Here is a 12,512-nt window from a genome sequence, read left to right as displayed (position 1 = left end):
TTATATATATATATATATATATATATATATATTAAAAGGTGAGTGTAAAATTTTTAAAAAGATAAAATGGTAAATTTTTTGCTTCAATCTATAATAATTGTTGATCTGGACGGATCTTCTGAGCCTTGATTAATCTTTTAAATTTACAATCGTGAAATCGTAGACCTAAGTTTAATAAATTGAAGGATGAAATTGAAAAAAAAAATCTTAATTTAAATTTAAATACTAACCAATTTATATTTCTGTCTCTTTTATATTTATTTTTTTTTATCTTAAACACTAACCAAACACAACATTAATTAAGGAATAAGTGAGCCTAAAAAAATATTAAACCTAAAATATATGTTTTAATCTTAATCAAGTCACATAACATTGATATTAAGAAAAATGCTAAATTAATGGGTTTTACATGAATGGGTATTACTTATTTGATAAATTTACACATACAATTCATATTCAAGTAATTTGAACTATTTATATTTTTTTGGTGAAAGGTTATTTATATTATTTACTGCATATAGAATGACATCATGATAAACAATTAAAGTGAATTTTTTGAAATTCAATTACTTGGCAAATTGTTATAAGGTTGCATCCTTTCCCGTACACTAATAAATTCTAGGGTTGGTAGAGTAATAAATAGATCATACTAAAAGTTGAAGAAATAAGATAATCTTTAAAAAAAAAAAAAAGTTGATTCCATTGTGAAGACAGAAAACTATACTACATAATCTCATTTGACAAATTAAAAATAAAATGCATACAATTTACATCCCCTAAATTATATAAACATCCATTCTACCACAAAGACATCATAGCAATATCTAAGTGGCCAAGTGGTAAGAGCTTGGGATCAAGGGGTTTGCTTTTTTTATGGTCTCAAGTTCGAGTCATGTGATTGCTAATATGATAGCAAACATGGTCTTTTATAGTCAGATTCTCAAGACTAAGTCGATCATGTTCTTTAGATAATCTTCTATTAACTCTTGAGATGCATCCTAGTGGAGATGTACATCGTGCAATTCATGATTTGCCACTGGAGGCTTACATGGTCGTTAACTTCAAGGCCCGTGGAATTAGTCGAGGTACATGCAAGCTAGCCTGGACATCCATATTAATAAAAAAAAAAATATCTGATATTAGTTCATTAAAAAAATAAAAAATAACATGATGAATAAAGCAACTAAAGAATTGGTTATACATGGAGGATGAAGGGAGGCAACCTTCGAAGCCACTTGTGATACATGCATCAAACCTCTCGAGGCCCCTTAACAACTCAGTAACAAGTTGATAAAAGTGATCAAGTTGCCAACAGATTCATGAGAAGAACCTCCTTCTCTTATTGAAACGTCGATCTTCTCCTTCAGCTGCATAGCCCTCATTTTGGTTTGCTTTCCTTCCTCACCCGCCATTAACCTTCTGATATAGTCCTCTATATTTCCTCTCTCCAATCTCTCCAACTGGATCCCAACTCTCCATAAATGACTAACCAGCCTTGCATTCACCTTCTGGTCTCCCACATGGGGCCAACAAAGCATAGGGACCCCTTCGCTAATACTCTCGATGGTTGAGTTCCAACCATTGTGAGTCCAAAATGCTCCTATAGTTTGATGCGCCAGCACCTCCTTTTGTGGTGCCCAGCCAACTATTCGACCTCTTTTCTTCGTAATATTTTCAAATTCTGTAGGCAAGAGATCGAACCCATTTGAGCCGTGGACCAAACCAGGTCGAATCACCCACAAAAATGGATGACCACTATTGGCCAGCCCCCAGGCCATCTCAGCCAGTTCAGTTTCCGTTATCATAACTAAGCTACCAATGCTTACATAAATGACAGAATTTGACCTTTGTGTGTCAAGCCAAGAGATGCAGCTTTGCTCTTCGGTCAAAAAACTGCTTAGAGCAGCGTTTGAGTGCTTATGAAGAGGTCCAATACAGAACATTGGGGCTCCAATTTTTGATTTGAATTTATCACAGATTGCTTGTTCTAGGCAGCTAAGAGAGTTCCAAATTATAGCTGAAGCTGTCCTGGTTCCATCATCAATGGGATCAAAAACCCTGTCTACAACTTCTTGGTTGGATTTGTTGAACAATGGCATGTCCTTAACTCTTAAAAAAGGAATCTCATCAAGTGGTTCCTCCAATAATTGTTGTTCTGCTAGGAACAAATTCAAAAACAAGTGTGAATCCCACTAGAAAAACTAGAAGCCTTGAAGCTACTTGAGAGATTAAGTGTGTGCAGAAACTTGTTTAAGGATAACAACTATTACAATTGAAAGAAAAAGGGGAAATTGCCTTAACCCTCATGAAATTTGAGGGCCGTAACAAAAAATAAATAAATAAAATTATATCCTAATAAAATAACATTTTATATATTAAGTCAAAAACGTGCCAAATCAGCTAATGAAATTTTTTTAAAATATTACAAGTTTATTATGATTGATTTAATACTAAAAAAAAGTACCATCATTAAAAAAAAAAAAAAGCTAAAAGAGATCAATTTTTCACTTTACACTAAGACACAATTTATTATAAATTGGAATACTAAATTAGTCATTTAATCATTTTCAATCAAAATCATTTAATTCTCAATCAAAATAATTTAATTAGCTATTGTAGGCAAAACAATCTTTTTCATAAAATATATTTATTATTATTATATTGATCGAGGACAAATTAGCCCTATAACATTTTAGATATACAATGAAATGATTTGAATAACATTTAAAAGCAATTGTGGTCTAAGAGCCTTTCGATCTTTTAATATTTGATTGCACACTAACTACATTACCTTCAAAAAAAAAAAAAAATAACACTGAGAGCTTTTTATATTTTCATTATAATTTTTTAGTTATAATCAATTTGAATGAGAGACAATTATATCTCTTAAAAATATATAAATATAATTAAAAAAAATAATAGGTGCTTGCTCATGCTACGCAGATGACAACAAGTGAGAGACACATATATTCTTTAAGCGACGTGTTTGGCATCTCTCAACGGTCAAACACAACCTTTCACAACAACGTTGGAAGTGTGTGCCGTCCTCTTCTTGGTGGTCAAGCGTGTGTGCACAGCAAGGCAGCGATTGAGCTCTTGTTGATATTTTTTCTTTTCCTCCTACTTTTTTCTCTTATCACCTAGAATTTTGCACTAGCCCTTCCAAAGATTAAATGTGTCATATCAGTTTTTATTTGTGTCAGTTTTAGTTATCATTCTTTTTATTGCTATTTGTTTTTTTAATGCTTTTTTAAGTTGATTTTTTTTTAATTTTGTTCCTCGTCATTTTATTTCATTTAATTTTTTTTATCTAATTTGATCATCATTCTTTTGATTGTTATTTTTTTTATCATTTACTTTATTTTTTTAATGTAGTTCCTCAACATTTTATTTCATTTAATTTTTTATTCAATTTGGTCCTTTTTTTTTGCTATTTTTTTTATCATTTTCTTGGTTAACTTTATTTTTCAATTTAGTCCCTCATTATTTTCTTTCATTTATTTTTTATTCCAGATTTGATCTTCATTATTTTGATTACTTTTTGTTTTGTTTTTATTTTGGATGATTAAGAATTTTTATTCGTGATTTTTTCATGTTTGTCTTTTATGGGGTAATCATGGTTTCGTGATCTAGGTTAAGAGTTTCAAAGATTAGCCCGATTTAATTTCGGTCTTTTTTAAGTTCTTTTTAACTTTTTTTTTCAATTTCATCCTTCGGCATTAGGTTATTGGGTCTTAAGCTTTATGATATTTTTTTCTTTTTTCTTTCCATGGGGTTATCCTTATCTCATATCTCGGATCACGAGTTAGTCGAGCTATAACTCAAGTTGACTTGTGTTTTTTTTTTCAGTTTTGTCATTTATCATTTAATTTGCTTGAGAGTTGACCTCCAATGTTATCCGAGTCTCATAACCAGTCCGTGAATTTGGCACGCCGACTTTAGTAAGGTTTTTTTGTTCTTTTTAAAATTGACTATTTTTTATCAGTTCGTTCTTCAATGTTTGCTTTTCTTGTAATGGAGCTTCATATTTATTTATTTTTTTACGAGATTATCTCATTCTCATCTTTTTTTTTTGTTATCAAACAAGATTATTGAGATCTTTTAAGAATATTTAAAGGGTATTTTTTCATAGTATTAGACAACACGTTTAGTTTTTTCTATTAATCATTGACTGTTTTTTAATTATATTATTAAATTACCAAAAAATATTAAATTTATTTGAATCAATGACTCCTGTCTTATATTTTTCTTCGTCAAGCTTTTTCATAAATCTTACAATTGTGGGGTTTTCAAATTGCTTTCTTTTATAGCATCTCTAATCAAACAAAGAAAGTCGTTGTGGATTTAGAAGAATTAAAACCAAGCCTGTGAAACATGTAAGATAAATTGTAATCAGATACTGTGAAAGGGGCCTTGATTTGACCTTAACACTTGAGCTAAATATTCTCTTTTCACTCGGTGGATCTTTTAACAAGGTTGTCGATTTCATTTTGTTATGCTTGAAATAATTGGTATATCTTGTATTGTTTTTTAAAAAAAAAACACAATTCAAAATTAATTTTATTTCATTCTAAATCTTGGAATCATCTCGGTTTATTCTGGATTTCTTGGCCAAATTTTGGTCAAGATATTCTAGTTTCATTCTATGTATTTTGTTCTATGAATACTATTTTTTTAATTTCATCTTTTAATACTTAATTTATTGGAGATTAAACTTTATAATTTGTTGTGGTTTACTATCTTTGTGGTTATCTCTGTCTCATGATCTATGTTATAGATTTAACAGGTTAACCCAACTGACTTGAGTTTTTTATTTTATTTTTTTAGTTGATTTTTTTTTTTTAGTTTCATCATTCAACATCTTCAATATTTGATTGGTCATGAAACAAGCTTTGTTATTTGTTTTGGTTTGTTTTTTATTAAGTTATCACAATCTCATGATCTAAGTTATAGGTTTTGCGAGATAATCTAGGTAAACTAAGGTTATTTTATTGTGTCCTTTTATTTTTTTAAAATTATTTTTTCTAATTTCATTATTCAACAATAAGTTTATTGGGAATTAAACATTATAATTTATTATGATTTTTTTTTATTTAGGGTTATCATGGTTTCATGACCAGAGTCGCGGATTTAGAAGGTTAACTCGAGTTGACCTGAATTGATCTAATATGTTGTCGTCTTAATATTTTTTTTAAAAAGGATGTCGTCTTGATTTATTTTTAAATCAAACCATATTTTTATATGACGCCTAAATTATCTTTAAAACCAATCAAGTTGATCACATCACATTGGATAAACTCCAATTTATTTATTTTTCTACTAGAAAACTATTAGCTACGCTTGAATAGATTTGATCCGAACCTGTAGCGTAGAACAGACCAATGATCTAGTAGTTACTAAATAAAAATATTTAAAATTTAAAATTATATTTAGAATTTTAGATACTTGACATTGTATTTAAAATTTAAATTATATATACGAAATTAATATTTTGAATTTTATATATATATATATATATATATGAACCCTAAACAACACGTCAAAATACTCTAAAACAAAATATTTCGTTTCAATTAAAAAAAAAACACCAGCTGTAAAGAATTAAAAAGTCAAAACTAGCCCCTTTCATCTTCAAACTCCTGAATACACCTAGCAAGAGCTCTATTTTCATTCTTCTCTCTTTGCAATTGTAAGTGCCTACAATCTTCTTCCCTGATTTTCTTAAATTTTTAGTGTTTTCAAACCTCTTTCTCTCTACATCACACACCTTTTTTCGTTCTTTGAAAATCACTGCAAACCCGAAAAAATCAAGCAACCATCACACAATTTAATTTCTCCAAACCCACTAAATCTCCAATTACCCAACACACAATTCAAATTAAAAAGCCCAAGTTCTTAAAAGACTTAGATCTTACAAAAGCCAATTATAAAACAACCTTCAAAAGCAATTTTTAATCTTTGTCGTCGTCATTTCCCAAACCCAAAACTCACTAAACTAGGAAACCAAAACAAAAATGAAGAAGAGGCACCAAGCAGTAAAAGAATTAATAAATTAAGAATTATAATTTTAAATTAGGATTTTAATTTATCAAAGTGGATGTGATGACCTTGGTGACAAGGAGAAAGAATAGGAGGAGGAGGAAGATGAGTGGGGTTTTATTTACCTGGTTTGGTCAGTCAATGTGAAAAGGGAAGGACGCCAGGAAGGGATAGAGGAAAGGGCGAAAAAAGGTATAAGAAAAGGGAATAAATAAATTAATTAAATCATGGATATTTTTATCTTTTCATCAAAACTTAAATATTGTGTTAATTCAGTTATCTGAAGTGTAATTTGTTTTTAAAAAAACCCGGCCGGTGATTCTTGCAAAATAAATTTCTTATTTGTTTTTAGAGGACGCTCTAATATTTAATATTTATATTGATATAATAAAAAAAATGATCAACTAAAAAATACAAATAATTGCAATTTTAATAATTGCAATTTTTATGGGTGTTTTGAGAGTTGATAATCTTTTATCGTCTCGTGTTTTTATAAATTTAGAGGTTTTTATAAGATATAATTGTTTACAATATGATTAATCACTAACGAATTTTTTTTTATTAATTAATTCCCATTTGGTTTTACATTTAGGATTCTTAGGCAAGTTTTCAAATATCAAACTATCTACTGATCTTGGATTAAAGATTCACGAGAAGGCAAAATGTCATCTTATTCAAATATCAAGGGAGTCATTATAATTTTCTCAAAGAAAAAAAAAGTTTATCAAAGTCATAGAAAAATACTTTTCTTAAAAAAAAAACTCAAGAATTTATTCTTTATTTCTTTATCAGAACCCAAATTTATATAATTCTTCTATCAGGAAAAGAAAGAAAATACAACATATGTGGACGTGAAAATTAAAAAAATGGCTTCAAATGAGAAATTCTTAGATCAAGCTAGGTTTATAACCTGGAAATTAAGGTAATTAAGTCCAATAAAAATTCTTTACAAGACAGAGGATACTTTTTTTCCCCATTGCATCACATAAAAACCACATGAAGGATACCTATTTTCGTCAGCAGATTAATGGTGGGAATTGGTTGAACTTTGGCTGGTCTATAATTTGACTTAATTATCAAAACCATCCAAGCCAAGAGAGAAATGTACATAATTAATAAATAAAGTGGATCTAAATCTACCACTTTTTGATTAGTTATATACTAATTAATAAATATATCTCACATAAAATAAATACAAAAATTAAAAGAAATCAAAAGCAACCATCATAAACTCAGCTACCGGATTTAATAAGTAATTAAATATAAGGTTGTCAAAACCGACTTAAAAACCGATCCAAAAAAAGAGTTTGCATTACTGAACCAAGCTGGTATTTTTATTAAAACAACATCATTTAATTTTATTTTTTATTTTCCTTGATGTTAACTGGCCTTAATTGAAGTCCATCGGGTCAAATTGGTTAATTTTTATTCCATTTAATTAAAAACTGAGGCCCAGTTTTGCTAGATTTATCAACTATATGTATAACTCAAAACGACAGTACCCGTATAATAACTTCTAAAAACTTGGTGAGTTATGGCTCATGTTGTGTGGATATTATGCAGACAGTATGTTATATGAACAGCATCATTTTCTATGTATGTTTAACCGTACCTTGGATTGCAAGTAGATCACCCTTTTGCTTGAGAAGTGAAAGCCCATAGAAATTGGTGGCACTGCTTGTCCTCAAGACAATCCTTGGAATCTTCATATCATCTGCAACATCTACGGAAAAGAACATGACTGCGTCATGGATGATGCATGTTACAGGACCCTGTGTGCTGTTCGTTTGAATCCTTGACAAGCAATCATGGAATGGTGCTTTACACTTTGTGTTAAGTGTGTATAAGAACGTGACAACATCCCCTTTGAATATTTCACTAGGGCTGTTATCCAATCCATCAATGGATTCAAACAAGAAATCAGGGCGGTGAGGAGGGAATACTACTGGAGAGCTGGGCTGTGTTTCAGTAATGGTGATTAGGAAACCATGAGAATGAAGAATTGTGGCCAAGTGAAGCATTGGGTTCATGTGACCTTGCAAGGGGCAAGGGACAAGCAACAAATGACCTTTTCTCTTTCCGACTTGCTTGTTCTTCATGTTCCAGGCTTCTGTTTCAAGTTCCATGTTCACTTGCATATGTTGCGATGTCCTTGATATAGAAGGTTTATATGTTCTTGTACTGCTAAAGTTTAATTCCATTTTAAGGTGACAGCATAAATGGAAGACAACCTGGGAAGATAATGATTTTGAAAGGTTGAAAAGTAGATATATATCACTATAAATAGAAGTAGTTGGGATGATTTAACGAATATATTGAGTTCTCAAGCCTGGAATGGAAAGTAGATATATATCTTTCACCTGTACTCTCACTGTAAAATAAAAATCCTTTCCATTTCATTCTTTGACGGTTATCACGTAAATAATTAACAATTTCATTAATTATATTCAATAAAATTATCTAAATAAAAAATAAATAATTGATATAAAAAATATTCTGAGTATATAATTGGTTTAATTATCTAATATAGTTGAATGGTAAATTTAAAATTTGTCCATGAAAAAAAAAAAAGATACCTAACAAAACCCTACTATAACTTGTCAAAGAACCATCTCAACCCGATAGCTTAAGCTGTTAGGTGAGGTCTCAAGATATGATTTATATTATTCTCTAACACACCCCCTCAAGTGAAAGCCCTTTGGGCTTGAAACTTACACAGGTTCACATTACCTTGTGCTTAATTTTTATCAAATAAATGAGGATGGTGAGATTCGAACTCGTGACCGCTTGGTCATCAAGGCTCTGATACCATGTCATAGAACCATCTCAACCTGATAGCTTAAGCTGTTAGGTGAGGTCTCAAGATATGATGTATATTATTCTCTAACATAACTACCACTTTTTGTTTGACGGCCCTGTTTGTTTTTGCGTTTTAAAAATATTTTTGAAAAAAATTAAATTTTTTTTATTTGCTTTAAATTAATATTTTTCGGTGTTTTTAGATCATTTTGATGCACTGATTTCAAAATTGATTTTTAAAAAATAAAAAAAATATTATTTTGATACATTTTTAAGTGAAAAATACTTTGAAAAACAACTACAACCACACTCTAGAACAAGCTCGTAACGTCCAACATTAACAAACATATGCAAGAGTAACTATTTTGTTATTAAACCTGGTATTGCTTTGCATGTTAACCTATTGACTTGCCGATTTATGATACGGTATAAGCTAGGTTTTATATTTAACTGAATAAAATTTGACTCAATCAAATTTAATCGACCTAATAAATCAATCATCAACTTACTTAACCTGGTCAAAATATAGAAACAATAGAAATGAAAATTCCATGTTTTTTAGAGTTTTTTTATATATATAATAAGAGCTGAAGATACATCATTGTGGATAAAAATGACAATAAGAATACAAGTTTGAATTTTATTTATTTTTATGGCCCTTGTTTGCTGGAAAGTAGTGTTCTTTTGGAAGTGTAATTCCGGGAAAGTGAATTATTTTTCGATGTTTGGTAGTGCAATGAAAAATAAGTTGGAAAATAATTTCTAGTGTTTGGTTATGTCATGGAAAATGAGCTGGAAAATAACTTATTAATGTTTTATTTTTTTTCAAGTTTATTAAAATAATGAGAAACAAATCTTACAAATTAAAAGGTTGTTGAATGGGAATGAAATTGAAAAAAAATATAATTTCATAAATTATCTCAAATAAAATAAATAATAATCAAAATAATAAAGATCAAATCTAAAAAATTGAAAAATTAAAAGATGAAGAAATTAAAATAATAATAATTAACATTTCATAAATTATTTCAAATAAAATAAATAACAATCAAAAGAATAAGAACCAAATTTGATAGATAAAAAAATTCAATTAAAAAATGATAAGGGAAAAGCAAATAACAATTATAAAAATAAAAACCAAAATTAATATAAAAATTAAATTATAATGGATGAAATTGAAAAACAAATATTCAAAACAAAATATATATAGCAATCAAAAGTTTGAGGACCAAATTTGATATAATCAGCAAATAATATGACATTTTTAAATTTTTCACAACTTCCGGAAAGTGTTTTTCGCTCAAAATAAAAGGAAAATACTTTCCTGGAAACCAAGTAAAATTTTTCTTTGACTGAAAAGTATTTTCCGTCGATCAAAAAGTGTTTTCCGTCGACCAACTTTTTTAATGACAAACAAACACAGAAAAGTTTGGAAAATAGTTTCCTGAAAACCAGTTTCCGAAAAACAAACACAACCTATATCTTATTCATTGTGCAGTAGATAAAATATTTAATTATTCATATCTTATTTATCAAATATTCATTGAAATATCCATTACTCGAATGCTATCTATGATCCAGTATAAAATAAAAGGACAATATTTATATTTATTATGGGATAAAATAATTACATAAAAAAACAAAAGTCACTTGTTTGGATTGGATTGATTCGGTCGAAATCTAATATTATTAGATGGGGATAAATTACAAAGCCTGATTATGGTGGATGAATATTGCAAGTTGAGGAGGTAACTTGCAACTTACAGGTTGATCAATTGACTGTCAATGGATCCAAATCTTCTCCTGTATCAATTCTTAAAGCAAGTCTAGCAAGCCCACCCGAGTCATGGCTGCATCTGGCCATGGAGGTGACCAGGTCTGGACTCAATGATCCTTCAAATTGAAGGAGAAAAGACAGAAAACAATGCGTGGATGCGATTCATTGACTGAAAGTAGCATGTTTTTTGTTTGTTTCTTTTTTTTGTGTGTTGTGAAAGCTGTGACGTTTCTCATAGGTCCACCATGTAATAATAACCATGCATTGTTCAGCTCGATCACATGTTTGTTTTTACAATTTAAAAATACTTTTTAAAACATTTAATTTTTTTTATTTTTCTTTATTTCAAATTAAAAAACATCACCATACCATGCTTCCATCCATGATGCAAATAACATAGTTAGGTGAATGTTTTATTTTTACATTTTTTCTTGGTTATTATCAGACGATTTTTTTTTATTTACATAAATAATTATTGATTTATTTAGTTTGATGATTATATAAAATTTTCAATTTATATTTTAAAATTTTTCTCTCTAAAAAATACATTAAAATAACTTGCATACATGTTATTTTAGTGAAAAAAATTATAACCCGCAATAACTTGCAAAACAAGTGGGTTAATATTCTATCAATCACCATTACTTAAAATAGTTAAATAAAAAAACACTCACATATTCTATGAGCTTGTCTGGATAAATATTTATTGGATCAAGTTAAATTGCAATGCCTAATGATGGTGCATCATCCAATGCTAAAGCATCAAGGAGAGAAATAATTTTGAGGAGTTTATTTTCAAAAACAAATATATAAAATTGAAAAAAATTCATAACCCATAAAAAAGAATTATAAAAATACTTTTATTTAGTATTTCACATTATCTATTTATTTTTAAAAAATATAACTAATAAAATATAATTAATTACTTTCCAATCACCTCACGAGGGGTTATCACAAGGGGATGGTGGTGTTTAATCATATTTCTAGTGGCACTTTAATGTCGAGAATTTAACTAAGCATCAATGTAGCATGAATTAGGCTTCTTTGAAATAATCCATCGACTCGAACAGTACCTGGTTACGTGGGCGTATGATTTGAGATTGATCACAGCTTTAAAAAATCACACTACTTTCAGTCAGTGAACCGTATCCACGAAATATTTTATGTCTTCTCTGCTTTTTATCTTGAATTGACTGGGTCCAGACATCTGGTCACCTCCATGGCCAGATCCAGCCATGACCCGGGTAGATGGATCAGATATTTTAAAATACTTTTAATCCGTACTTCCACTGAGTTAGCGTGGAAAACATCATAGTTGTCATAAGAATTGACCTGGTAAACTACTTCGTTCGAGTTATCAATTTACATCAACTATTCTCATTAAAATAAAATTATTTTGTTTTTTTATAAAAGTATTCTCAGTGTAATCTAGCTAGATATTAGATCAGTCGGTTTTTATATTATATCAATATCTAATCCAGTTAAATTCAAATCTTTATCCAGATCAGGCTTGAATCCCTAGATTTTTAGTTCAATATTTCAAGCCAAGCTTGGTTTCAACAGCTATGAAAAATGCTAAGTTCACTCTTTTTTTCAAATAAAAAATGTTTATATATTAACATCTACCATCCAATCATGCACATGTTATCGCTCTAAGTTGCCGTTATACAAAAATAAAATTATGACAAACCTTATATATTAATATGATGGTATTGATGATGGGGCACTTTTTTTTTTTTGTTATTTTTGGTATAATTATCTTTATTATATTAGTGTTTTAATTATTAAGATTTTTAGGTTTTGAGAAATTTCAGACGGTTCAATATGCAATTTGATGAAAACAAGCATAACGAGCTGAGATTTTATGATATTGTTTTAAAGATTTAATTATATAAGG

The 12,512-nt window shown here is 29.1% G+C and overlaps 1 protein-coding gene across 2 annotated transcripts; it reads right to left on the bottom strand.

Annotated features, from left to right (window-relative positions):
* Window positions 1-1,076: 1,076 nt before the first annotated feature.
* On the bottom strand, window positions 1,077-8,323 carry LOC7496078 (UDP-glycosyltransferase 76B1). 2 transcript variants are annotated; one of them, XM_024603642.2, is made up of 2 exons: window positions 7,652-8,323; window positions 1,077-2,158 (listed from the first exon to the last, which is right to left on the bottom strand). In XM_024603642.2, exons 1-2 carry the CDS (start codon window positions 8,238-8,240, stop codon window positions 1,269-1,271), a joined length of 1,479 nt encoding a protein of 492 aa, XP_024459410.1. In that variant the 5' UTR covers window positions 8,241-8,323; the 3' UTR covers window positions 1,077-1,268. The 2 variants fall into 2 exon arrangements, with proteins under 2 accessions (XP_024459410.1, XP_002307975.3); XM_002307939.4 differs by having other exon boundaries at window positions 1,077-2,155.
* Window positions 8,324-12,512: the final 4,189 nt, after the last annotated feature.

The sequence above is a fragment of the Populus trichocarpa genome, chromosome 6, assembly GCF_000002775.5.
Source record: "Populus trichocarpa isolate Nisqually-1 chromosome 6, P.trichocarpa_v4.1, whole genome shotgun sequence".
Classification (NCBI taxonomy): domain Eukaryota; kingdom Viridiplantae; phylum Streptophyta; class Magnoliopsida; order Malpighiales; family Salicaceae; genus Populus; species Populus trichocarpa.
The sequence above is the reverse complement of the archived record's forward strand: the minus strand, read 5'-3'. Positions and strand labels throughout refer to the sequence as shown.

Bases quoted from the DNA above. Each gene is read 5' to 3' on its own strand.
- LOC7496078 (XM_024603642.2), bottom strand. From the start codon at position 8,240: ATGGAATTAAACTTTAGCAGTACAAGAACATATAAACCTTCTATATCA. The intron at 2,159-7,651 runs GTACGGTTAAAC...ATTTGTTCCTAG, and splicing joins TGATCTACTTGCAATCCAAG to CAGAACAACAATTATTGGAG.